Raw genomic sequence first — 27,074 nt, forward strand, 5'->3', positions numbered from 1 at the left:
TTTTCATTTGGAAAATGAAATTTATCGCGTTAAAAATATGCGGGCAGGTTAAAACTATGACCAATTCATTTCTCGTTCTATTGTATCCGCAGTTTATGTCAAGTCATTTATTTAACAGTTATTGGTTTAAAGTAGTTTTTTTCACCTAAAGGTTTTTATAATCTAACACCTAAAAATTTGTAAATTCTTTACAATCATAGATGACCCTAACGAAATATTACAATAAGAATTTTATTTAATAAATTCAAAAACGACACGTCAGATTTATTCAGAAATTAAAATGTCTGATAAAACCAATTTGAAATTCATATGGTCAATTAAGTTCTGTAATTGATTTAATGCAAGATCATTGAATGTCACACCATTACTTTTTATGTTTTTTTTAGACTTTTTTTAAATTTGCAAACGCTATATTAGAATTTAGTTTCAAGTACAAAGTTTACATCAATATTTGTGCGTTCAAATCACATCCTGGAAACATCAAGTGACAAAATGCATAACAAAATATCTCAACAGCCAATTTGAAGTGTTTAAAAATGCATAACTACGCAAAACATGATCATAAGTACAGTACACACCTGGGATATCGAATATTTAAAAATTACAGAGGACAATTAAACAAGAACTCTAAATACATGCGTTGCTAAAACGGGAAACATGAAGTGCAATTTGCAATAATTTTATATTCTTTTAAAACGACAAATACATGTTAAGTGTTCATTGCAATTTTTGAAGTGTTGATATTAACATAATTTGTATACACAACTTAATGTCAATCAACTATGTGAAGTGCACTGCATTGTACCCGTTCATATCAAGTGTTGCAAATTACGTTAAAAGACACGTGATTATTTTCTATATAAAGAACACCAACTCACAAAAAAATTATCATCGTCTTTGCATTTTGTAAAGAAGAACTGAACAAAGGAAGAATATCATGAAGATATTACTTGTACTTTTGGCCTGCTTTGCAGTAAGTATATTTTGCAACAAATTAAAACTTGTGAGTTGCGAAAATATTAATCGAGACTTGTTTACAGGCCACCAATGCATATTGCTACAGCTACAGCTACTACTACAAACACAATTTTTGTGTTTTCCCCGAACCAAGTTGTTTTAACTTTAGAGTGACCTTCCTCAAGAGCTGGTGTTCTTACCAACATTATGAATCAATTGTCCATTTTTATCCCGGAGTAGACTGCGGAAAAGAGACTTTCATTAGTAATATTTAACTACTGTAAACTTAAACTTTGTTTAATCTATTTTATTTTTGTGAAATTGCTTTTTAGTTAAGACGGACGACGAGGTTATTACCGAAATGAAAAACTTGCTTGCGGAAAGTCTTTTAAGAATTGTCACCAGAATTGTTGATGAGAAGACTGTCTATGCAGCAAAACTTTTGGCAATGATTGCCGAATACAAGGAAAGTCATAAGACATACATCACCAAATACTACAAATATCTTACTGAGTAAGTATTCTTAACAAAAAGTAAATATTACAAAATCTAGTAAAAGCTGCAAATGTATGCATGCAAAACGCAATTTGTTTTACTAGCCGAGAACCCAGTAGACTAACAGAATTGGAAGCTGAAAGAGACGAAAAAATCAACGTCTACGATACAAAACTTGACGATAAATTAAACGATTGGGCAACTAGATGTGAAGATCATGCTAATGAGAAAATTGGACTAATTCAAGCATATCATAATAAGCTTGTTGAAAGGTATAACTTTTTTTTTAAAACACGTATAGCCTATGCACTAAACATGTATTGAATAATAATTATCAAAATACAGTGCAAGAGCATGTTTGGTAACTCGTGGCGAAAAGATTCTTGAATATACAAATCAACTTGTCGCCAAATGCGTTGGCTACACCACCAAGTACTTTGAAGCCCATGTCGCTGTTCTTACCCAAAAAAAAGCAAACTTTAGAAGTATTTTGGAAAAGATTCATGGTAAGACAATATTAAATAAAACCTTCAAAGAAAAAATATTTAATAATTAAAAATTACAGGTGACAAAGAATTTGCCAAGGCTGAGATCGATGCTGTCATTCAAAAGTATCACGACAAAGAGATGCTTGTCATTACCGAGAAGGTTAACGAATACGTCGAGACCCTTGTTACATACAAGGCCAAACTTTTGGACTACTACTTCTGCGCCTATAGATGTTACCTCATCACCGGATGTCATCGATTCTACCAGAAATCTTACTATAGATCATGGTAAGTTAAGTTTTTAAATAAGGCTAAGCAACAAGATAATACGTTCAATATTTTATTATTTCTTTGCAGCCGAAGTCTTGGTTGTTGGTACAGATACAAAATGTCCTATGGATGTCGAACATATTGCATTTCCCCATTCTGTGTAAGCTGGAAGGGTTTTACCTACAAGGGTTTAAAAACTTGTGATCTTGGTAAGATAAAAAAAAGTTGTTAATTTACAAGAACAAAAGTTAGCAAAAAAAGGTGTTTCTACAAATTCAATTTTGTTTAGTTGCCCTTCACAAAACACCCGCGGAATTGGAAGCTCCCATGTTGGAAAAATTGGAAGCTGCCATCTTATCTTACACCACATCATTCAACACCTGGAAGGCCAAATGGGAACAATATCATCTTGAATATATCACCAAATACGATGAAATTATTGCAAGTCGACACGCCTGGTACAAGTCACATGTCGAATACCAATACAAAGTCAAGTAAGCTCAATATATAAAATATATTAAGAATAACGAGTTTTGATTTATATTGTACTAAATGTGCACTAACCGGTGTTTTGTAGGAACAATGGTGCACCACTTACCGAAGAACAGCTTGCAGCAATTGCCGCCCTTGTCGCAGAATTGGAGGCCAAGCGACTCGCCGCAGTTGAAGAGTACAGAACCAAACTCGCTGCTGTTTTAGCTGATTGTGTCACTACATTTAACACTAGCATCGAAGAATACCGAACCAAAATCATTGCTTTTATCACCAAGATTATTGAAAATTATACAACTTGCTTGGCCACTCGACTCGAGAAGATCGCCGCATACAGAGCGTCTCTTACTGCCAAATACGCCAAATACATCGAAGACCTCACTACTTGCTTTGTTGAAGTAAGCGTTTTACTTATTTTATATCTTTTTATGTCCTTTAAAATATTTACAAACCGATTTATAATTACAGAAAAAGGTTGCTCACCTCACTAAGTACGTGGAATTAATTCAATTTTACATGGGTGAAGAATACGCCGTGGACGAAATAGGTGCTTTGGCTTTAGTTTATGCCGTTAGACTTGTTGACAAATGCAATGTTGAGATTGGTAAGGCTCGAACCCACCTCGCTGAACTTCTTGAAAAACAAGTTGTGCATTACTCATGTTGTTACACATGTCGATGCACCAGCATCAAGTTCGGAACGTATTGCTTCGGTTCTTACTACACCTGGAGAGTTTGCTACCCAAGATCTTGCTCCTACCAAACGTACTACAGATGCTACACGTAAGTTAATTATTTTCTTATTGTTTCGTATTTAATTTATTATTGGCTTACTTAAAATATGATATTACTTAACTAAGGGTTGTTTAAAGATCTTGGTTTTGGGTATAGATGCATTTTAATGTTTAGAAGGAAATACTGAAGCGAAAATCTAATATTTTGTTTTGTTTTAGCCGATACTCCTCATGTCGATACCGATATGTCAGAGGAAGATGGTGTTACGCATAAGAAGTGCCAAAAACACCAACGTAGTGTTGCCACAATGCTTATTTCCTTAAACTGGTGTTTACTTACTTGTGCGCATTTGTTTGGAAATAAACTTTAAAATGATGGCAATTAGTTGTCTTTTTTTAAATGAATATAGGCTTATAATAGGTTTAGATTTAAACGTATAATTAAAAAAAAAGAATAAACTAAATTTTTTTTATTTTTTTAAATCGAAGAAATTACCGTATACAACTTTTAACTACGAATTTACCAAAAATTCCCCATTTACCTAAATTTCTATATAAACGAACGTTTGGATTTAAAAGACCATTTATACATCGTCGTTATAACGCAGTTTCCTTATATATAAATTAAGAATGGGCCATCTTATGTTGTTGCTAAATTTGCAATCATTTGAGGCTATTTTTAATTAATTGCCAGGCATAATACAAACGATAACAATTTACTCTTAGCTGATAACTAGTAAAATAAAACAACATTTTTTCTATTATTTACTTTATGATATTAAAAAGGTTGACAAAATGTAAAATAAATTCAACTACCGTCAAAACAAGTAAGGTGTTATGTTTAGTAAGTTTCATAAAACAGCCCATTTTAACTTGGGTTTTTTAAAAAAATTGCTGATTTATGACATCTAAAAAACAAACTATAGCTAGAATAACCTATATTAATAAAGCTGGGAAGTTTTAAGACAAAGCATGAGTGCATGAGTTTTTATGAAATACACTAAACCTAGATCAACCAGAAAATGTTTTAAAATACAATAAAACTACATTACTTAAATAAACAGTCCACCTTAAAGCATAAATAAAGTGCAACAGAACAAAAAAGCACATTAATCTTTAAAAATCAAAGATACTCTAAATGACTTCAAAAGTCATGAAATCATTTTACTTCAAGTTAGGAAATCAAATTCCTGAATAAACAAGATAAATCTATAGCTTTGGCAGCAAAGAACTAAATTAGATTGACAATTAAATTAACAACAAACCATTTAAACCAGTTATTTTGGACCACAGTGACAGTGTATGCAATAGACCAAGTCCGAAAGTGTATTTTTGTGAACCAAGACATTTTTAAAATTAATACAAATAAATCAAAGTGGTATTGCAATATTCCCTACACAGGTTGCTGTATTCATAAATATTATATACACCGCACCATTTCTTGTGTACTATCAAAACTGGATACATGATTAGAACTCATTCTTGCAATTTGCCTATGATTTTTTACCAACAGTTGCCGATACAATAATAATAATAAGAATGGCGATTAAGGCAATCGCAAGAAAAAGTTTTACTCGGAAGTTTTTCCACCACATCTGTTTGCGTAATTTGCTGGCGCGAGTGTTAAAATTTGACGCAGAATCAACCAAAGAGTCTGATTTATCCTTAAAAATTTTCGCAAATTAATTAACAAATTAATATTTATAACTCTAGTTTTGCAATATTATTATCATTATTTTTTGTATCGCCTTAAGTTAATAGGTTTTGTGTAAATTTCTTTGAAAAAGGGTGTGCAGTTGAAATATGGTTAGGATATCTCTTAATGCCTGGCTCAAGGGCAAACAGTGTGGTGCTTCTTCAGTTTGAACCCAAAACCTTCGGATTGTAGTACATGAGACTATAATTTTGCAAAATAACTAAAACTGCACAAAATTATGCAATCACTGTTCAAGTGGGGATTAAAGGAAAAATTAATTGTCAAGCTGAAAAACTTTTGCAAGTTGTGTTGTCCGTACATTGTGAAGCACTTTGCTGTATTTCGAAGTGCCCTGTAATTTCTAAAACTCATATTTCCCAAAAAAAATAAAGTTAGTCTACTTGGGTATACCTGTAAATCTTCTAGTCTTTCCCCTCTGTCCAAAACCTTTTCAATATTCGTGTGCATAACGTCAACGACTTCATTTACTTGGTTTTGAACACGTCTAACCTAAAAAAAATAATTTGAAAAATTTAGCATAATGTATAAAAGGTAAAGGGTAAGGTTATGTTGGAAATGAGAGTTAAAGGTTGTTACATTAATTAAACAAAACAAAAATCAAGCTAGGTGTTTACCAAGGCAAAGACTATACTTTGGACATACCAATTCAAATTTTTTTAGAATTACTGTAAAAGACTTTCATATCTAAAAGCATTCATTGAGATGCAACCCAGGCTTTTTAAAATGTCAAATTGCTCTAACCAAAAATACTAGCCCTAATCGCAATTAACCACATCATAAGCAAAGAATTACAAAAAAGGAGTAATCAAAAAAAATATTCAACTAAATATTCCTGCTTACCCTAGCCCTCGTTATTAACTAACAGACTGGACAGCTTAGTGGATTTAGCGTAATTTGACATTTTAGATAAACAGCTGTAAACTTTAAATAAACACATGCTGCAAGAACAATAACACAACACATAATGACAATTATCTTACAATTCTTCTAACTTCTGTACCGTATGATATACTACCCCACTAAAAAATTTAACAAGTTGCATTTATACAAATAAAGATTAAAAATTATTTATAAAAGCTTTAAAATAAAAACTTTAATAAAAGAACTTTTGGAAAATTAGTAATCTTAAAATAGACTTAAAAATCTTACAACTAAAATGTAGTGAGAATTAAACCTAGCGTATCATGTAGTAATTCCCAATGGCTGAACTCTTATTTAAAGAAAATCAATCAAAAGTTAACACAAAAAATAAAAAGGCGCCATGTTTATGGTTTTCTTAAAACATACAGGATCTAATTAACTTACAATAAGTAAGTGTTAAGGTATGATCCATAATTTAATCCAGTAGGCCTATATATATATTTTTATAAGCACTACCATGTTTATGCCATAATAATGCAAAAATTTATAAATTATGGAGCTCTATTAGCGTCATTCGCCAAGTTTATGAATGCAGAAAGGGCGGAATTTTTTATAACTTAATCCTAATCTATATCTGTACATTCCATCCCTTTTTGCATTTATTTTAATACTACTTGTTTAAATCGGCACGACGATAATAGAGCTTTTAAATTATGAGTACCTTATATATATTTTAACAAAAAAGTGTTGGTAGTTTAAATAAAAAATATTACGTGTTGTACCTTATCAGAAGCTGTTGAAGGTCCTTTAAGAAAAAAATCATCATCCGATTCTGAGTCATTTAACAAAGCCACCCTTTCAGGGTTGGAGTTTTTGTGATAACGTGACATTATTAATTGTTCAACTTCAAAAGCTCTTTTAAATGAACACAGTCAGACAGTATTCCTAAATTCCATCAACAAGAAAAATAAGCTTCTTGAAATTACGATTTTTTTTCGATAGTCACACAATTCGAAAATGCAAATAACCGGAAAAACCGGAATAAAAAAAAGGACGGGATACATTCCGCTAAAATTAAAAATAAGAAATAAACTTTTGTTTAATAATATGTATAAAAATAGTATAATTTTTTCTTTCAATGTAATCTAAACATTATTAAATTTTGAATTTCATATTCTTAATCAAGTTTTTATTGCAAATGCTAATAAATTGAATTTATTTTTACTTACCTAAATTGTCATAGTTGTTATAACATAGCAATTCCGTTCAATTATATATCCGCAAAGCTACATTGTTGTTGTTGACACGAATAAAGACAGACAGAAATAAAAGAAACAACTGCTGGGAAAGACTGAACGTTTGCTGGTATGTTGTGATATGATTTTAAAGGTTTACAATAGTGTTTTTAACATAGAGTTCGACTTAAAGTTGGTGAGACGCAAAAGTTCAAAGCATAAACGTAACAACGCATTAACAACAGCTGCTTTTTAGTTTGTTGATTTTGATTATTACCTGCCGTGCCATATCTACGTCTCTTTGTGCTTTGTTAAAATATAGTTTTGTTGCAACAGTCTAAAACTGGCAACTGCTATTAAAACCTAAAAATGGTAAGTTTTTGTTAAATAAACAAATGTATATATACATAAAATAATGTAAGGCAATTTTTTAAACTGTTTCAAGGAAATTTATATGTTTTTATTAAATTTTTTAGTTAAAATAATCACAAAAATAAATTTTAAAAAATAACGAAAAAACTTTTATATTTTTAATTAGGGTGAACGAAAGGGAGTAAATAAATATTATCCTCCTGATTTTGATTACAAAAAACATGGCTCGCTTGATAATTATCACAACTCCCATCCATTGCGGGAAAGAGCTAGGAAGCTTAAATCTGAGGTAGAGAATATAAGCTTATTGGTGACATGCTGTAGTGGTTAGTGCACTTTGGTTCACTACATATGATCTTGGGTTTAATCCCAAGCCATAGATTCTTAAATTAATGCACTCTAAATGGTACAAACTACTGCTATGCCAAACACAAATTGTAGGATGGTTATTAGTTATTCAATCCGATATTTACCTATCTGCCAAAGAAAACTCAAAACTTGGTTGGGATAATAAATTGGTAATCCATGTTTAGGGCAACAATTGTCTTTCTTACATCAAGATTTTGGCTTTTTCAGTTTTTTTTATATTATCAATTTTATTGTGCTAACATTTTTAATTTATGATTTTAGGGTATTCTTATTATACGATTTGAAATGCCTTACAACATTTGGTGTAATGGATGTAACAAACATATTGGTATGGGAGTCAGATACAACGCAGAAAAGAAAAAGGTATATCAATTTTATATTACTGCTTCATTTACGCTTGCTTGTTATAATATTTATATTAATTTAAATCCTTTAAAGCTTCCCTAAAATTTTAATGTCAAGTTATTATGATCTATAATATACTAAATTCACATAGGCAACTGAAAACTGAGTCAGGTGTAACCAATGGTACACTATGTTTAAAAAACATTAAATTAAATGTTTCTGTAATATGACATATTTTAATGGGTAAATTAAAAGATATTGACTTAAATTTAATTTGTTTTTATGCTTATCTGTTGAGGTTGGGAACTACTACTCTACAATTATCTACAAGTTTCGAATGAAATGTCATTTGTGTGAGCAATATTTTGAAATCCAAACAGACCCTGCTAACTGTGAATATGTTATTTTAAGTGGTGCAAGAAGAAAGGAAGAAAGATGGAACGCAAAAGATAACGAACAAATTGAAATGACAGGTGTTAAAGATTATATTTAGTCTAATTTTTGTTTTTTTTATTAAAAAGTCCTGTGAAATGTTAAAAAAATTTATTAATTACAGAACCTAATAACTTAATTTATTTAATTTAAAAATATTTAATTTAGTTTAAATAATAAACGGTTTTATTTTTTACCCAGATCATGCTGTGAAAAAACAACTCATAACTGACCCCATGTTCAAGTTGGAGCATGGAGTTAAAGACCAAGTTAAACTGCAAGCGGTTATACCCACTCTGAGTGAAATTCAAGACATTCAAGATATTAAACTCGATGATTATTTAGTTAACAAAGCTCTACGCAAAAACTTTAGGGAAGAGAAAAAGGTAAAATTTTCACTTTGAATTTCATATTTTAAATATGCCTACCCTACAATAATTTTTGTATATTTAGAGAATAGAAGAGCTACGTAAAACAGATGATGCTCTTTTATCAAAATCTTCCTTAAACATTAAGCTTCTACCATCATCTATCGAAGATCACCAAACAGCTAAACTTTTACAATATCAAACTGTTAAGTGTAAGTCCCAGAATGTTAATTTAATTTTTTTTTGTATCTTCATTCTTGACGTGGGATCAAATGCTCGACCTAAACATAGAGTAACATCAATCACTTTGACCCAGTCTCGAGTTGCCTTTGGCAGTTTTGGATTTTATAGACAAAAATTGCAAGACAATTTACCTGATGATTAAGGATTCGCTAAGCAGAGGTTTATATCATTTATAGCACTTTACCCAAGGGCGCTACAGCATGAGATCACTAGGGATCGAACCCAGGACTGCATGTACTGTAAAAAGTGTTCTGACCACTACACCACGCTGTCGGTGCTTATTAAATATTAGGTATATATATATAGAAAATTAAAACTGTATACAATTTTTAGCTTTGGAAACTTCTAAGGACGAAAAAAGAAAAACTATTATTCACCAGCCAGTTTTGAAAAGCGACTTCTCAACCAAAGTTGCAAAGAAGCTTTCAGTTAAGAGTCCTTTGAAAAATCTTATTGAGAAAAAATTAACCAGCGATATTTGGTCGAAAAATTCTACCAAAACAACTTCTTTGAAAAACAATATCGGGATTAAATTAAAGAAAAGAAAATCAGTTGACCCAACAGAAATAGCAAATAAAATATCAAAAATTGAACATACTTCACCAAATACAAACTCTAGTCAAAATTCTCCAAAAAACTTAAATAAAAATAATTGTGAATTAACGAATGTTACCAAATCTTCTAAAAGTAATACTTTAGGCTCTAGTATGTCTCTAGTGGCCAATTATTCAGACGAAGAGTCTTCGACAAATAATTCTGATTTAGAAAATGACACTTAATTATTTTAATGTTTTTTTTTAATTAAAACATATTTATTGTATTTATGAAAAATATATAGCCTATACTGTTATATTTATTTTAAAATTTTTTTTGTTTAGGTGCTATTAAGTAAACTTCAATTTAAAATTAAATTACAAAAATTTGTGAATCGTCATGGGCTGTTGTTACAGTGCAGCAACTGGGAATAACCCTGGAGAAAACCCCCCGTTGTCCCAGTGGCGACCCTTGAAGAAAAGGTCATGTACGGATGTAATTCCGCTTGCGATATTTTTTATCTTCTTTGTCGGAATGGTAAGCTGGTGTTGAAAAAAATTTGTGGGTTAATTGTATTTGTCTACAATCTATATACAAAAAATGTTTTAGGCTTCACTAAAAATTTGCACAAAACTACAATCAAATCACATTAAATCTAAGCTTTTACTTTTGACTTTGTCAATGTTACATTCAAAATAATGCATTACCACCCTGTTGCCTCTACCCTATTTTTGAAAAATTAACCCTATTTAATATAGTGCAATTAGAAAAAAATGTTGTTTTATATTTCACATTTAAGGGTAATTTAAAAACAGTCAATTAATTTGATGTTCATTATTTTCCAGTATTTTTGAAAATTAAATTGTAAGTACTACAGCCATTTTTAGAGGTTCTAAAGACATTTTGTAATTCAGTGTTAACCATACTAACGTGCTATATACATCACCTACAAAATTGCAAAACTCTCCAATATAGCACTTTAAGTTAGCTGTTATATCTAAATTTAAATATGTTTTATGATACAGATAGTTATTGCTGCGTTTTCAATAGCAAGTGGTGCGGCTGGGAGGCTAATTAATGGTTTTGACAGCTATGGAAATGTTTGTAATAAGATGAACAAAAAAATTAGTGATCACCCCAACTCGGGACTTGATTTGAGAGGCAAAAAGTAAGTCAAAAATTAATTAAATTTAATCAGTCTTAAAAAAAAAAATCAGTCTTGCAACAAGACTGATTTTGCAACAAAAATCAGTCTTGCAACAAAAATCAGTCTTGCAACAAAAATCAGTCTTGCAACAAAAATCAGTCTTGCAACAAAAATCAGTCTTGCAACAAAAATCAGTCTTGCAACAAAAATCAGTCTTGCAACAAAAATCAGTCTTGCAACAAAAATCAGTCTTGCAACAAAAATCAGTCTTGCAACAAAAATCAGTCTTGCAACAAAAATCAGTCTTGCAACAAAAATCAGTCTTGCAACAAAAATCAGTCTTGCAACAAAAATCAGTCTTGCAACAAAAATCAGTCTTGCAACAAAAATCAGTCTTGCAACAAAAATCAGTCTTGCAACAAAAATCAGTCTTGCAACAAAAATCAGTCTTGCAACAAAAATCAGTCTTGCAACAAAAATCAGTCTTGCAACTACTATATTTATTTGATTTAAAAAAAGGGAATTCTACATTGCTTATACATTGTTTATTTACTTTTCTATTTATTAGGTGTTTAGTTTCAATGATTTTGGTTGTAAATAAGGTATTATTCAAGATATAACGTTGATCATAAGTTGTTGCATTTGTTTAGGTATGTATTTTTCATGGATATTTTAGACACTCACAGTTCATTGGAGATATGTGTTAGCAAGTGCCCGGATAGAGACCTCAAAACCATGCAGGTTTAGTTTCTTGTTTTTATTAGTAATTCATTTGTATATTTTTAACACTAATTTACAGTACAAACATTTTAATTTTGTGCAGTGGGCCTATATTTTTTTTTTTGCAAGTGTAAGTATTTACTCTATTAGCCTATGGTTACATTATTTTGTTATGGAAATGTTTTTAAATTAAATTACAAAAAGGATAATATATAGTTCAAATTGCTAATATAATTTAAATATTTCTTTATTTTTTGCCAAATTAGAAAAAATTTACTACATATTCATATGTGTCTAGGATGTAGTAGCTTTTTATGAAGAAACAGGTTCAGCTTTATGTGATTATGATTTACCAGTTGAACAATACACAAGCCAAGTTGGAAATAAAATTGGACCATGCCCTGTGTTGCCTTTGGAACATAGGTTAGTGAGAAATAGATTGAAGTCAATGTTAAATTGGTATGAAGTGTGGTTAGGTTATCATGTAGTAGTTATACCTCTTGGCTACCACATGACAGTTTTGATCCAAATTTTCTAATTTGATCCAAAAATTTTGTTTGATCTAAATTTTTTCTACAAATTTTCTGTAGCACCTGTGGGTAAACTAATTTAAACTGTACAAACTTCTGATAAGCCCCCAAAAAATTGCTATGTTAATAATTGGAACTTATAATTGATTTTTAAACTGCTATACGCAACTAAGACTTGGTCAGAGTAACAATCTATATTTAGACTGTGAAGTCAGCCTTGTTACATCGATAACAAAAATAAAGCCTATATAAAAATTCTATAATAGCCTGGCTTACTAAGTTTAATCACAATAAAATATTACAATTTTTATCGTACTTTGATCTTGTTAGTAAATAAAAGAAATTATTTTTTAGCTCTGACATTTTGTTTCGATGTGTCCCAGAAAATTTCGAACAAGTAATAATAGATCTGGTTAAAATGGTCAATAATTTGGATCCTATAAGTAGGGTATTGGGTGATATTTATGTGTGCAGATACGCTATATTTGGACTCTGTTTACTGGCAGTATGTAAGTAATACCAATAAACTTACATTAAAAAATTTTATAAAGATAATACCTGTTTTTCGTCTCTTGTGGTATTAGTTGCCATAACTTTTTTACATTTTGTATTTAAAACGTTTTTTTAAATCTTTTTTTCCTTGATTTGGAAAGTTTGACTTTATGACCTAAACATAGAGTAACATCAGTTACCTCGACTCATTTTCAAGTTGCCTTTAGCAGTTTGGAATATTGTAGATTGTATTTGCCCGATAATTAACTACTGATTAGGTATTCGCTTAGTTCATACTGTTAATAGGACCTTACTTAAACCGCAGCATAAGAGCAATAGGAATTGAACACAGAATATCATGTAGTGAAGCCAAGTATTCTGATCATTGCACTATGCTGCCGTTTACATAAAATTTATAATTTTTAATAATTTTTTTAGTGGTCTCTTTTATTGTGGTATTACTTATAAGGTATTTGGCAAGCATTGTGGTATATATCATCAATATTATTGTTTGTCTTGCTTCTATTGGTAAGTATTTTAAACTTAATTTTCGTAAAATTGTAATTATTTTATTTTTGTAAATAATAGAAAAGTTTAATTTTAGAAGAGAAAGTTTAATCCGACTAATTTCTAGTCCTGTCATTTTTTTGTAAATCATGATATGAATTAATGTATTTACAATTAAATTATGTTGGCAACAATCAAAATAGCCAAAAAAGCTAATTTAAATATTAAATATTGTAAATACTAAAATGTAAAAAATGACAAAAATTTATTTAAGAATTTTTTTTTTAAATTATTAAATTTTTTTTTAGCTGGTACTGGTTTGCTTTGGTGGATGTTTGCTTCTGCCAAATATGAGTTGGGAGAAAAAAGTCTAAACTACACTCTAAGTAATGAGATTAATAATGCTGATACATTATTGTGCTATTCCATAGCTGCCACTGTATTAACTGTAAGTTCAGAATTTAAGCTTCTTTGTGGATTTAATCTTGTAAATTTTTAAATTGTATTTTTTTAATCTTTAAATATATTTTTTTATCATTGTAATTAAAATAAATATTAAATATTTTTTAAGTTTTACACGATTTAAAAAATTAACATTTAAGGTATTAAAAATCATAAAAAATGCCACTCAAATTATAATTACTATAATCACCTAGTCACCAAAATAAAAAAAACAAAAAATTTTTTTAATTTTTTACAGCTTGTCTTATTTTTGTTGATACTCGTCATGCGAAAACGAGTTGCCCTTACAGTTGACCTATTCTATGAAGCTGGAAGGTGTATGATACATATACCTTGGCTGTTAATGCAGCCCTTATGGACATTTATGGTGCTTTTGTTCTATTGGGTTGCGTGGGTTGCTGTATTTGGCTTTCTGGCTACAGCTGGTAAGTAAACTGCTGGTGATGTTGTATAGTGGTTAAGGCATATACACAACTGGATTAGGTCCTAGGTTTGTTTGTATCTAATTTTTTTCATGTCTTGTGTGGTATACTGGTTATGGCATTGGACTAAAAGCTGAAAGTTTTTTTTGCTCAAGCTAAACAAAAGCTACAATATTAGTCTCTATGGACAGCGTTTACAAATAGCTTACACATATTCACCAGCACACCTTGAATAAAAAAAAAAAAACATTTTTTTTTCTTAAGGTTATACAGAAAAAAACTATATGAAAAACATTTCATTTTCAAACTTTATTGTTTTTAGGTGAGGCCTATTTTGTAGATGATCATGAAGGTTGGGTTAGGTTTCAACAAACAGCATTGGTGCAATATATGTGGTGGTATCATTTGGTTGGGCTAATATGGGTCAGTGAATTCGTGTTAGCTTGTCAGCAAATGACAATAGCCGGTGCTGTAGCAAAATTTTATTTTACAAGGTAAGTTAAAAGTTAATCAATTTAAAATTGCTACAGTAAGGTAATAGGTTAGATCTCTCTGCTAGAACACAAATTTTTTTATTATAAAATTGTCAAGCTTTTCTAAAAAATTTTCTTGTTTTTAATCGATGGTATATTATTAATCATTATATGTTCTAATAGAGCGTAATTCTATATTTTCTTTAATTTATATGCTTTTGAAAAAAAAATTATTCATTATGATTATAGCAAATAGTAACCAGTGAAACTAGTAAAATTTATTTCTTAAAACGGGAGTCTTAACTAGTGATAATAAAAGAATTTTTTTTTTAAATTATTTAATTGTTTTACAGAGATAAGAAAAAGCTTGATACACCGATATTAACATCAATCAGTTTGTTGATATCCAACCACATTGGTTCTTGTGCTCTTGGAAGTTTTATCATCACCTTAGTTAAAATTCCAAGATGTATTTTGATGTATATTCATCGACAGATCAGTGACTCGGTAATTTCTAAAATCTTTTTTTCTTTTTCATCAATGACATATGCTATTATTCCGTATACAATTTGTCATATTGGACAATATATTTGTATTTATCTATGTCCAGTTTATAGGCTTTTTAAAATACAAAAATATTTTTTGTGATGTTACATGAGTAAATTATTAAGGGTATATATCAGTTACAATTTAAGTTTGTAATTTAGCAATTGAAATGCAGCCCTTAGGGTTGGGCAATTTTCTAGTTTTGATTAATACAATTTTATAAGTTTTTAAATTTTTAAGTTTTTATTTTATTTTGGTATAAAAAATTGCATATAAAATTGTGTTTATTTTTTATAAAATCAGCAATATTTAACTTTTTTGTTAGAAAAATATTGTAGCAAAAGTGATGGTGAAATGTTGTATTTGTTGTCTATGGGTGCTGGAAAAATGTCTTCGATATCTAAACTACGTAAGTTATTAAAACATGAATTTTAAAATTTCAAGGATAATAAAAAACTTTTTAAAGGGTAATAAGCGTAATAAAAAATCAAGGATAATAAAAATTTTTTATTATTTAAAAAATTTTTATTATCCTTGATTTTTTATTACGCTAAATACTTTTTTTATTCGTTATAATTTTGTAATGAATACAGTTTTAAAATTAGAGTTCAAAAAATTTAAGATTCTATTAATTTGTGTTATTATTTTTATATTTAGAACGCGTATTCATTGGTTGCTATAAATGGAACTAATTTTTGCAAGTCTGCTTGTGATGCTGTTTCTACTTTACTTTCTAATGCTTTAAGAGTTATTGCAATCAACTCTATTGGAACATTTGTCCTGTTTCTAGGTAAAAACTTCGAGTGTTATTTTAGGAAAAATCTACTAAAAGTTATTTTTAAATTTAATTTAATTTATATTTTGAATTATTCATAGTTTAATTTTTTCTTCAATAACAAAAATTATTACAGTTTATAAAAATTTTAAATTTTTTATATAACTTTTGACCACAATTTTTAGGTAAGCTCTTAGTTGTAGCAATTGTAGCTGGTATAGGTGGGGTATTAGTCCTTCAGTATTACCCAAATGTTCACTACAAAGCTGTACCAGTTGGTTTGGTGGCCCTGTTTTCATACTTAACAGCTCACTGCTTTTTGTCTATATATGAAATGGCAGTGGATACTTTACTTCTGTGTTTTTGCGAAGATTCAAGGGTAAACAATGGTTCACCTGGTAAAGAATACTTTATGCCCAAATCACTCATGGTAAGTTAAAAATTATACCTCTTAAAGATTACAATTGTTTTTTTTATTAAATATATACATACTATTTTTACATTTATTTATCCTTGATAAGGAAAAGTTGACTTAATGCCCTAAACAAAGACTAACATCAGTTACCCTAATTTCGGGTTGCCTTTGGCAATTTGGGATATTAAAGATTATGATTGCCCAATAACCATACTTCTAGTTTATTGTTGGCTCAGCTGAAATTTACAGCATTTATAGGTTTTTACTAAGAAGCGTTACAGCTTAATGACAGAGGGGATCGAACTCAGGACCTCATGTAGTGAAACCAAGTGTTTTGACTACTAAACCACACTGCTGGTTCAATTTTATAAAAAAGTACCTTACATAAAAATTCTATATTATTCTACAAGGTTTACGTGAAGAACAGCAGCAAGCATTTGGAAAAACTCGAAGGAAAAAAACCTGATCCTAAATCGGAAGAGGAGGAAAGGTTAAGGGCATAATTAGGTCACAACTGCTGCTCTTGCCAAAACTTGGTAATAAAAACAATTGCATATAAAAATTTAAAAATATTAATTTACAATTTGGTGCTAACTAATTAACAACTAATATAAACACTGCAACACATTATAGTTATAACCAGTTTGCTAATTTTTTTATTTTTTTTCCACTAAAAATAACCTTTTTTCGTTTTTTTTATATTACTTACTATTTCAAGTTAGAGTTTTTTTTACATTTACAATTTCTGTAATTTTTCAATGTTTTTACTTATGAAAAAAGGTACTAAATGCAACTTTTTATTATTTTTTTGTAGTTTATTTGATACATTACTATTGTTATTGTAAATTTTCTTTTGTTTATTATACTAGAGCTTTACATACATACATATGTGCTAATTATTATTTACCATTTTCCTTGTTTAATAATCAATTTGAAAAAAAATTAAATAATTTTAACTAAATATTATTTTGATTAAATTGAAATAAAAAAGTACAAAATAAACCTTTTTTTATTAAAAAAATTAATAATGAACTATCTGTAATAATTTTTTGTTGATCAAATTTTTTTCTGTTTTCAATCAAAAAATGAACGAAAAAGGCCTTACTGTATATACATTGTGAATAATTACCTGTTTTAAATTGTATTTGTATTTTTGCAGTAGTTTTTAGCATTGTTTGAAATGTTTTTGTTTTGTAATATATTAACACTTTTTAATAAAATAATGCACATCTAATTTGTCCTTTAAGGTTTTTTTTTAAATTAAGACTACAGCGTTAATTTATCTGGCATTTAATTAATGACATTTTTTACCTTATAGTCTGTCTTAAAAGTTTTTACGGTTTAATAAGACTGCACAATTTTGATAGTCCAAACAATTTGACCTTCTAATTGTGAAGGTGGATTAACTATAATATTTGCATATAAACAGTAAACCAGTTTGAAGGTTTTATAGCAACATATATTTATTAACTTTAATGGGTTAGCCATTACATACCAAATTTTATTTATACAGGGCAAATCAAATTTTAGATGTTTTTCTACCCACACTAAACTTTTTGTTTGATTGTAATAAAAAAATTCCCATTAGGAATTTTAAGAAAAATTCTTAAAACTCATTGAGTGCCCCAACCCACGGAAATCTTTAGTAAAAGGCGAAAGATTTACACGTAATATGAGTTGAGACCAGAGTAATACTGAAGCTCGGTTATGCAGGCCTGTGTCAAAAATAATACTACCGTTTGTGACTGTTTACAATACTCTTTAAAGAGAAATGTAAAGTGAACCTAGCACTACTTGGTATTAAATTTATGAGTTAAAAATAAGTATTTTTATTTTTCAATATTTTTACTTACTGACTATTTAGAGATTATTTTAAAAGTTTTTTTTAACATGCAAATGTATATACACATACGGCAAGACAGATTTTAGATGATTTATCCAACCACACTAAACTTTACTAGATTGTTCAATAAAAAAATTCCCATTAGGAATTTTAAGAAAAATTCTTAAGACTCATTGAAATGCCCCAACCCACGGAAATCTTTAGTAAAAGGCGAAAGATTTACACGTAATATGAGTTGAGACCAGAGTGCCCTCAAACTCAAGATTATACGGCCAGATGAGTAATATTATACTGCCGTTCGTGACTTGTCGTAAAAGCGAGAGAACGCGTTGTTTACAATACGCCTTAGGAGAGAAATGTAATTTGATACCAATAACTTAAATTTAAAATTTGGGTATTGAAAAATAATAATAGTAATTTTATTTATACTTTCATAAATTTGTCTTGTTATAAAGGCAACAAATTCAAAGTTTTAAAAGACATGTCCGATAAATATTAGTCGGGGACAAATTAAAGGTATTTTTTTAACCTTTGAACTAGTTGTTTATTTTCAGTCGAGATTTTAGTTTTATATTTGGTGGGGAACTTAAAACCAGTTTAAACTGGAATTTGCAGGTTTCTTTAGCATGAAAACATTGTTTTAGATTAAGTAAGCATGTAAAGAATGTGTTAACAAAGCAAAAGTTTTATTTAACGTAATAAATAAAGTATAGCTAAACAATAATCAATAGTAAAAACTGTTGGATAGGTTTTAAAAAAAATTGTTTGCTAAATAGTTTTTGAACCGTTTTTTTACAAAAACGATATTTTATATGTTTTTATATATGCAAGGCTATTTCTAGATAACTAAATTTCTCAAAAATGTACATCATATAATTATGGATTTTATTTTAAATTAGCCATAGCCACAATTAGGTTATGGCGGAATTAGTTGTGTCGACTAAGACAGAAAAGTTATCGTCCGATGAAGAAAATATGGGTGCTGTTAAGTCAAAGGTCAAAAAAGTTTTAACTTCAAGTGAAAATTCGAGCAACAAACTTGAACCAATGGAAGATAATGGTAAGCATTTTTGATACTCTAATCAGAAGTCAATTTGACAGACTTGATGTAGTTAGAACACCTAATTACGCTACACGAGGTTCTAAGTTTGGTTCCTAAGTTTTTTCTATGCTAAAAACCATTTAGACACATAGACTTTTTTATTTTTCTGGTTATGTATTTTTTATGCTATGTTTTTTTCTCGAACTTTTTATTAATGTTTAATTAAATATTTTTGGTAGATATTAATCAGGATTACATGTGCGGGGTTGTAGAAGGATTTTATGGTAGGCCGTGGACAGCTGAGCAAAGGAAAGAACTGTTTGCAAGGTAGATTTATTATGAATCCTTTGTACTTTACGGTTGTACCTTACGAAAAATACTCGAAATTTGTGGTCTTAGCCAATTCTATTTTGTACCTTGCGGCCCTTGCTAATTATTTTTCAGACTCTACAGTCCTCGCTAATTCTTTCTCGTACTTTATGGTTCAAAGTTTTTTCCAGAACCATAAAGTATATACAAGTGATTTTTTATTATGTGGCAGACTATCAAATTTATAAAGTGAGTTAACTCTAAATTTAATAAAACATTTATTTAGAATGAAAGACATGAGTTTAAACACCTATCTATATGCACCAAAAGATGATTACAAACATCGCCTATTTTGGAGGGAAAAATATTCTGTAGACGAAGCTGGTAAATTAAAAATTTTTATGGTATTAGTTTATCCTCAATATAAGGGCAAACTTCACAACACAGTAAATCTATGTTAGCATTTGTTGCCGTGAACCAATCTTAAATGGTCTTATGTAGTTAGGGATATTATTTATTTTAGCTGCCCAATAATTAAAAAAATCAATGATAATTTTGTTTACTAACATTACTATTATGGTAGTTTAAATCTCTTTTTAAAATGCAAAAATATTTTTATCTTCCATTATCCTTTACCAAAATATAAAATAAAATTCTAAAAAAATTTAAATTATGTTGTTTATTTGTATATATGTAAAAAAATGTATTATTTTTTTTATTTTTGTACAGCAATATTGAAAACTTTAATAGATGAGGCATTTGCTCAAAATGTTACATTTGTTTATGCCATCTCACCTGGTTTGGATATGGTATTTGGGTCAGATAAAGAGATCACTGCTTTAAAAGAGAAACTATTACAGGTAAACAACAATGAATTATTTGAATTTTTGTAACTTGTGTTATTTGCTAATTAATTGCTTTGTGTAATTTTCACACTTATTAAATTTTATAGTTGTACAATATTTGATATTTATAAAGTTGTTTAACTTATGTTAAAAAAAATTATTTTTTTATTTTATAATATTAACTAAATTAAAAATAGTAACTTTATATATCAAATACACAAAACTTAGTTAAAATCTTGCTTAAAAAAGTATTTACCTTCATTTTTAGGTTAAAAGTTTGGGATGTACTGCATTTGCATTATTATTCGATGACATTGATCCAATTCTTTGTGCTTCTGATGCAGAAGAATTTGATTCCAGTGCTGAAGCTCAAGCATCAGTAACCAACCTCATGTTTAAAGCACTAGAACAACCCAGATTTATTTTCTGCCCCACAGGTACAAAAAAAACAATTTTTATTATTTTAATTTATATATACTTGTCAAACAGACAAAAAAACAACCTATTTCCAATGCCCTGACTCATTCTAATACTACTAGCATTATTTGTCAACAATTACTAGTTAAGCCTTTCTTGCAGGTTTTAATTATTTCCATTTGCCTGATGTTTAATTGTAGTACTTTGTTAAACCTTCATAGCAAAACTTTAAAATTTGACAAAATCAGTCCATTATGTTCCATAGTTAAAAGCTAATACTATAAAATGTCTTTTATCATTGTGGACACAACGAAAATTGGCTGGCAGTAATTTGCAATGGCACTTAGGCAAAATTTTTTTTCATTTTAAATGCCTAAAAATGGGATATAGATAATATGTGATTTTATTTTGTTTAGAATATTGCAGTAGTATGGCACTACCCAATGTTGAAAACTCAATTTATCTTAAAACTATTGGGGAAAGTTTACATCCATCTATATCAGTTATGTGGACTGGTATGTTATTTTATATTATATATATTTCATTAAATTCATTTTAAATCGATTTAAAAATTAAAAATCTAAATTTTATTTTTTTAGGACCCAAGGTTGTCTCCAAAATAATAAGCGTCGAATCCATCGAAATATTAAACAGAATATTAAAACGAAAAGTAATGATTTGGGATAATATTCATGCAAATGATTATGATCCAAAAAGAGTGTTTCTTGGGCCCATTAAAGGTAATATTTTATCGTTGTTTATGTTTAAAAAAATAAGCCAAGTCTAGTTATTTTATACAGCTATAAGATAAATGTTAGATTTGTTATACTAGTAATTTATATATAAACCGTGAAGACTGTATATAGCTATTAAAGATTTGGTTCCAATTATCTTAACATGAATGCTAGTCAATTGAAAATAGACATATACATATTTAGGTCAGCAACTTAAATCCAATATAATATATTTATAGCAATCACAGGGTTATGAATAATTTTTGTTCAAGTTTTTACGATTTATATTGCTTTAGATTTAAATATAAGCTTAACATTTTTAAAGGTCGCTCCACTAAGTTAGTTCCTCTTCTGAGTGGATTTTTAACCAACCCAAATTGTGAGTTTGAGGCAAACTTTATTGCCATGCACTCTCTTGCCACCTTGTGGAAATCGTATAAAGTAAACAGAGGGGATAAAGCAAAAAATGGTAAAACATATTAAAATGATTAACCTTTACACTAGATAACTTCTTTTAACAAATATACTGAAAAAATATTTACTTTTGTTGATATTATAATTTTATATTTTTTATCATTTTAAAAATTTCCTAATTTTATTATTTTAAGAACTCGAAAATGATTCCAAACCCCATTCCCCTCCACCCCCAACTACCACCAGCTCTGACCCCCCTGAGACACCCTCAACTCCCCCTAGTAAGAAAAAAGAAGCCCCCTCTAGTGATACAGAGAGCATAACGAGCTCGCAAGCATCTGGGTCAAATAGTGATGTGGATAGTGACTACTCGTCAAACCCAGGATGTTTTTTTGGGGGGCTGGCAAATTTTGATCATGGTGATTATGACCCAAATGCTGCACTGGAAAAGGTTTGGATTTTTTTAAGAATAATTTTGGTTTAATTGATTAATTATTTTTTTGAATTGTTTTAGTAATGATTTCTTTGGGCTTTGGTCACTTTTTAAAAAACTATTTTTTTTATTTAATTTTCTGTTGCAGGCAATTAAAGATTGGCTTCCAATATTTTCAATGGCACGATACCCAACCAGAAAGGCGATTCCCCGCAGTGGAAACCACCCTGCTTTACCCCAACTACCCCCAATTACAAGTTTACCCCAGACCCCTAACTTGGGAGTGGTTTCAACAATAATTGACCCTGTGTTAAGTCTTGGGGTCAAAGACAAACTCAATTTTGGGGGTAAATTAAAATCCAATAAGGGTAAAAAAGATAACGAAAGTGAGGACAAACTAAATTTATCAGAAACAGAGACACCTAGTGTTATTAAAAACGAAATTGAGTGTGATGTAGACATGGTGCCTAAAGATTCATCTGAAAGCGAAAAAGACTCTATTGAAAAATCAACGGAATTTCAAAAAAAAATTGAGACTTCATCAGAAGAGAAAAATGAAAAAGACAGCCTTGAGGAGAAAAAGGCAATTGTTGACATAGAAATGAGAGAAGTAACAACCGAAAAAGGGGAAAACAAAAATGAAGAAGAAATGCAAATAGAAGTTTGTGCTAGAAGTCCGCATTCAGTTAATGACCAGGTTTAATTTAATTTTTTGTTCAAATTTTTAGCAAATTATTGATAATTTTAACCTGAATTTAGCCTTGAAAAAGTTTAATTTTATTTAAATTTATTTTTTTATTTTTACTGATTTTTAAAAAATTTATTGCTTTGTTAGATGGAAACAGAAGATGTGATCGAACCGGACTCTATGCAAACAGACGATGTCGACAGCGATGTATCTATGGCAACACAACAGAGTGGTTACCATGGTGATGTTGAGATCGCCATACCGCCCTCACCTGGCCAAACTAAAGAAATCCCAAAAAAGACCGACAAGAAAGAAAGTGAAAGTTTTGAAATTGAAGACTGGGAGATTAAAGACTTGGAAAAGGAAGCAAAAAAATTTGAAAAAGAGGATAAAGTTGAAACAGTTTCTGTCGAGGATTTAAAATTGGTCGTGGAATGTTTTTATCTTCCTTATGAGCATGGTGGTATGGGGAATAATATAGTCACTAATTTTAAATGGTTAAAGGAGACAGCAAAAAAGTTGTCACGAATACGGGACAAAAAATCAGACGAATACTTGGACAAGGTTTGTTATTTTTAACTTAAATTATGTAAAATAAAGAGGTTTAAATATGTAAAAAACCTATTCGTTCATATTTTTTAATAAAGTCTTAAAATAAGTAATATATATATATACTTCAAATCGACATTAACAATTTTTGGCTAAATTTATCTGCCATTGGGTTACTTTGGTGACCATGCCATAATATACTTTACATTTTTTGTAAATATTAATATTTATAGCATGTTTTAAATCATTAAAATGATTTTGTCGTATGGTATTTTTATTAATTTTTTAATGCACAAAAAACCTAAATTAAAAAAGGTGTAGTAATTACTAAAATATGTAGTAATTATTTTTAGGCCCTAGATTGGTCAGAAAGAGCTTTAAAGTTTGAAGAAGAATCTAGACACCTTCAAGCTGTGTTCAATAAGATATGTAAAAGTCCAAACAGGGCTTTACTTTATGATTTATTCCCTTATTTATGGGATATGAAAGGGGTTGTCACCATGTTAAGGTCTTACATCAAATGGCTAGGTAGGTATTCAATTTTTATTAAAACTAAAATTTTAATTTAACAGTAAATGTATTTTAATTAAACGGTGTTCTAACCACTTTTGTAACCATTGCCTCTGGTTTGCTGCTCTGCATTCTTTATCATTAGTATTTCAGTATTGAGCTGTTTTGTATAAGTAGTTTAAACTGATTTCAACTGAGAGCCCAATTTTAATCCAGTAAATAAAGTATTTTTTTAATTTTTAATAAAGGTCGTATTGAGGTAGGATCTGATACAGTGCCAGCATGTCATAAAACTGATGATTCCAACTCTCCTACCACCTTACATACAGGTTTAATAACTTTTTTTATTATGAAAGTAACATGATCTTATAATAACGACTGCTCAATACCCCGAAACTTAAATTTTCTACCTTCCTATATAATTTTTGCAATAGTTTACCCCAAATACTAGTTATTTAAATTGCAATTAATTGATTACTTAATTTTATTTTTAGGCCCTCTTACATGTGGGTTAGGTTGGTTGGGGCCAGACCCAGAGCCATGGGTGTTTCGAGGTGGTTTGTCTGGTGAATTTCAGGTTTGACATTCTTAAACTAATTTTTTTTTAGATAATTTATAAAAAATTAGGTTACTTTTTATTTTATTTTAAACAGAGGTTGTTGCCGATTTGCGGTGCATTTGATCTTTTCTGTCAACCTCTTCCCCTCGATCCTGAAGTATCGACATTCATTATTCGACCTTATGTACCTACTGATGAGGTTTAAATTTGTTTTAAAATCTATGAAACTTAATTTAATATTGAACTTTTCATTATGTATTAAATAAAAAAAAATTATTGTTCTTTTTGAATTAGAAATCAGTATTTGATGTATGTTTTTCTACTCACAATGACGGAATTGAAATAAGCGATGCATTTTCTTCACATAAAGAACTTCCAGCAGACAAGTATTTTATTATAATTTTTAAATATCATTTTGTGTCCGCATCCTATTCCTATCCAATACTTTACAACAAACTATGCAAATAGTATCATTGAAATACATTTTTTAAAACTTTTTTCCAAATTATCTGAAGTTTATTATTTTTTTTAAAAAATTTTCTGTGAACTAAATTAAGATATTTTTTTAGATTCATCGGAGCGCTGTTAACCTTTAGTCCTGAGTATTGTTTCATTGTAGAAGATGAGTTAGGAATATGTGGTTACTTGTGCGCAACCCTTAACGCAAAATCATTCTGGCGTAACTACGAGATGGCTTATCTGCCGGATATGAGAGAAAAATATTCGATCCCAGAAGAAATTGAAGAAGAAAAATATAACGAAGTTGAGGTACATAGTATATAAAACAAATTCATTTTTGTTTTGCTTTTTATAATAAAATAGGTAAAATAATATTTAAAAAAAAAATTATACAACATGTTTTGCAATAAAAAAAATCACAGATAATTTTATTTCTCAAAATATTAAAAATGTATTTATTGTTTATTCAATTTTTCATCAGAAAATGATTGTCGAGTTTCATAGTACTGAAGATCGATTTAGTTATGGTTCGGATAATTTAAATGTAACTCATCCTTCGTTGATGGCGCTAGCTGTAAACCCAAGAGCCCATCAAACGATTGCTAAAAGTTTAACTGTTTGTCTGCTATCTGCATTGAAATCCCATCGTAAGTTAAATTTCTTTAAAAATTTTTTTTAATTCTTTGTTTTTTAATTTGTTTTAAAAACCGTTAAATTTAATTGCATATCTGTGTTGTGTAATAGTTTTTTTCTGTTGTCTACATTTTCAGCAACAGTTTTTCTAATACAGTTTTTAGGTAAAAAACTATTATATTACTCTACCAGAATATTAAAGCATATATATTAAATCTCTAATTTTTTTTATAAAAAGAATATTTTGTGTAGTTTCGCTGTCTTAGCATAAAATTAATTTTTAATTATTTTTTGGTGTTGCTTAGATTCAACTGGAGTACATGTTATAATTCCCGAGCATTCGAGTTATTTTTTTGACCTTTACTCAAAACTAGGATTCACCAAACTTGATTCAGATTGCTTGTTTACTGAATCTAAGAAGATTAAAATCCTAGGAAGAACTTTTTAGGAATTAGCTTCTAGGCATTATTGTAATGTCAGATGCAAAAAATTAAAGTGACCCTATTTGATTTAGCAGTAACCATATACGTAAATCATGTTGGAATTGTTAATTAAGACAAGTTGGGCCATAAATAATATTCAAAATATGCAATGCATAATTGATCTGCTCTTTTGTGCCTTTTTACACAATATTTATACACTCAGTGTATTGTTTAAAAAAATGGTGTAATTCTTAGTGGAAAATTTAATTTTTTTTGTTTATTTTTGGTCATTTCATTTTATTCTTTACACTAGTTAATAAACATTATAAATTCCGTTAATTCTGAAGGAGGTTTAGAAATTTACAACTTTGGTTTACCTAATCTGATATTTTTTTTGTAACAAACAACAATAAATGCAAGAATTAAAAGCTTTTTATATTACCTTGTGCAATTCTTTGTGTTTGTTGTATTTATGATATTACGTTTCTTCAAGTAACACGTTACTATATTCTTAAAACAAAATCATTAATTTGTATATTTTGTGTGGAGATATAAAAAATTATTTTTAAGCAAATGTAAAGGTATAAATACTACTTTTTAAATAATATCGAAGATGAACATTTTTCAAATAATATTGTATTTTATTTGGATTTAGGTATAATTTAAAATATTTATGTAATAATTTTGCTTTATTTACATTTTTCTTTATATTTTAAACCATAAATAGCAAAATGTCGATATTTTTTTAAGATTTGAAAACTGGGTGTATTGATGTTTATTTATATATACCTTTATAATGTACAAACTTATGTTTATT

At 29.1% G+C, this 27,074-nt stretch overlaps 5 protein-coding genes and 2 non-coding genes across 8 annotated transcripts; 4 read left to right on the top strand and 3 right to left on the bottom strand.

Annotated features, from left to right (window-relative positions):
* Positions 1 to 850: 850 nt before the first annotated feature.
* On the top strand, positions 851 to 3,817 carry LOC145746221 (uncharacterized). The gene is made up of 11 exons (XM_082564442.1): positions 851 to 973; positions 1,041 to 1,221; positions 1,290 to 1,470; positions 1,557 to 1,724; positions 1,798 to 1,958; positions 2,018 to 2,228; positions 2,298 to 2,419; positions 2,500 to 2,704; positions 2,788 to 3,100; positions 3,171 to 3,484; positions 3,655 to 3,817. The coding sequence occupies exons 1-11, from the start codon at positions 938 to 940 to the stop codon at positions 3,707 to 3,709; spliced, it is 1,947 nt and encodes a 648-aa protein (XP_082420568.1). The 5' UTR covers positions 851 to 937; the 3' UTR covers positions 3,710 to 3,817.
* A 276-nt stretch (positions 3,818 to 4,093) lies between these two features.
* Positions 4,094 to 6,942, bottom strand: LOC145745536 (vesicle-associated membrane protein 4-like). The gene is made up of 3 exons (XM_082563638.1): positions 6,796 to 6,942; positions 5,543 to 5,641; positions 4,094 to 5,099 (listed from the first exon to the last, which is right to left on the bottom strand). The coding sequence occupies exons 1-3, from the start codon at positions 6,901 to 6,903 to the stop codon at positions 4,929 to 4,931; spliced, it is 378 nt and encodes a 125-aa protein (XP_082419764.1). The 5' UTR covers positions 6,904 to 6,942; the 3' UTR covers positions 4,094 to 4,928.
* Positions 6,943 to 7,317: 375 nt separating this feature from the next.
* Positions 7,318 to 10,255, top strand: LOC145746317 (putative splicing factor YJU2B). Of its 2 annotated transcripts, XM_082564576.1 has the most exons (8): positions 7,318 to 7,378; positions 7,505 to 7,620; positions 7,787 to 7,909; positions 8,251 to 8,352; positions 8,633 to 8,807; positions 8,968 to 9,152; positions 9,220 to 9,346; positions 9,711 to 10,255. In XM_082564576.1, the coding sequence occupies exons 2-8, from the start codon at positions 7,618 to 7,620 to the stop codon at positions 10,154 to 10,156; spliced, it is 1,161 nt and encodes a 386-aa protein (XP_082420702.1). In that variant the 5' UTR covers positions 7,318 to 7,378; positions 7,505 to 7,617; the 3' UTR covers positions 10,157 to 10,255. The 2 variants fall into 2 exon arrangements, with proteins under 2 accessions (XP_082420702.1, XP_082420701.1); XM_082564575.1 differs by having other exon boundaries at positions 7,326 to 7,620.
* Positions 10,209 to 17,468, top strand: LOC145746316 (choline transporter-like protein 1). Its single transcript, XM_082564574.1, has 14 exons — positions 10,209 to 10,448; positions 10,937 to 11,079; positions 11,709 to 11,799; positions 12,077 to 12,201; positions 12,663 to 12,817; positions 13,239 to 13,328; positions 13,616 to 13,755; positions 14,008 to 14,194; positions 14,514 to 14,685; positions 15,018 to 15,171; positions 15,536 to 15,619; positions 15,868 to 16,000; positions 16,171 to 16,415; positions 16,811 to 17,468. Exons 1-14 carry the CDS (start codon positions 10,311 to 10,313, stop codon positions 16,901 to 16,903), a joined length of 1,950 nt encoding a protein of 649 aa, XP_082420700.1. The 5' UTR covers positions 10,209 to 10,310; the 3' UTR covers positions 16,904 to 17,468.
* Positions 17,469 to 17,974: 506 nt separating this feature from the next.
* LOC145746906 (U5 spliceosomal RNA) lies at positions 17,975 to 18,092 on the bottom strand. The gene has a single exon (XR_014281666.1). It is a non-coding gene; the product is annotated as a U5 spliceosomal RNA (small nuclear RNA).
* Positions 18,093 to 18,374: 282 nt separating this feature from the next.
* Positions 18,375 to 18,493, bottom strand: LOC145746907 (U5 spliceosomal RNA). Its single transcript, XR_014281667.1, has one exon. It is a non-coding gene; the product is annotated as a U5 spliceosomal RNA (small nuclear RNA).
* Positions 18,494 to 18,911: 418 nt separating this feature from the next.
* On the top strand, positions 18,912 to 26,870 carry LOC145746315 (protein O-GlcNAcase-like). Its single transcript, XM_082564573.1, has 19 exons — positions 18,912 to 19,303; positions 19,525 to 19,612; positions 19,881 to 19,978; positions 20,324 to 20,454; positions 20,708 to 20,876; positions 21,273 to 21,371; positions 21,456 to 21,596; positions 21,916 to 22,059; positions 22,199 to 22,455; positions 22,586 to 23,134; positions 23,273 to 23,689; positions 24,028 to 24,202; positions 24,433 to 24,513; positions 24,679 to 24,761; positions 24,838 to 24,942; positions 25,038 to 25,129; positions 25,313 to 25,511; positions 25,684 to 25,849; positions 26,141 to 26,870. Exons 1-19 carry the CDS (start codon positions 19,162 to 19,164, stop codon positions 26,281 to 26,283), a joined length of 3,279 nt encoding a protein of 1,092 aa, XP_082420699.1. The 5' UTR covers positions 18,912 to 19,161; the 3' UTR covers positions 26,284 to 26,870.
* Positions 26,871 to 27,074: the final 204 nt, after the last annotated feature.

The sequence above is a fragment of the Corella eumyota genome, chromosome 3, assembly GCF_963082875.1.
Source record: "Corella eumyota chromosome 3, kaCorEumy4.1, whole genome shotgun sequence".
Taxonomy (NCBI): Eukaryota; Metazoa; Chordata; class Ascidiacea; order Phlebobranchia; family Corellidae; genus Corella; species Corella eumyota.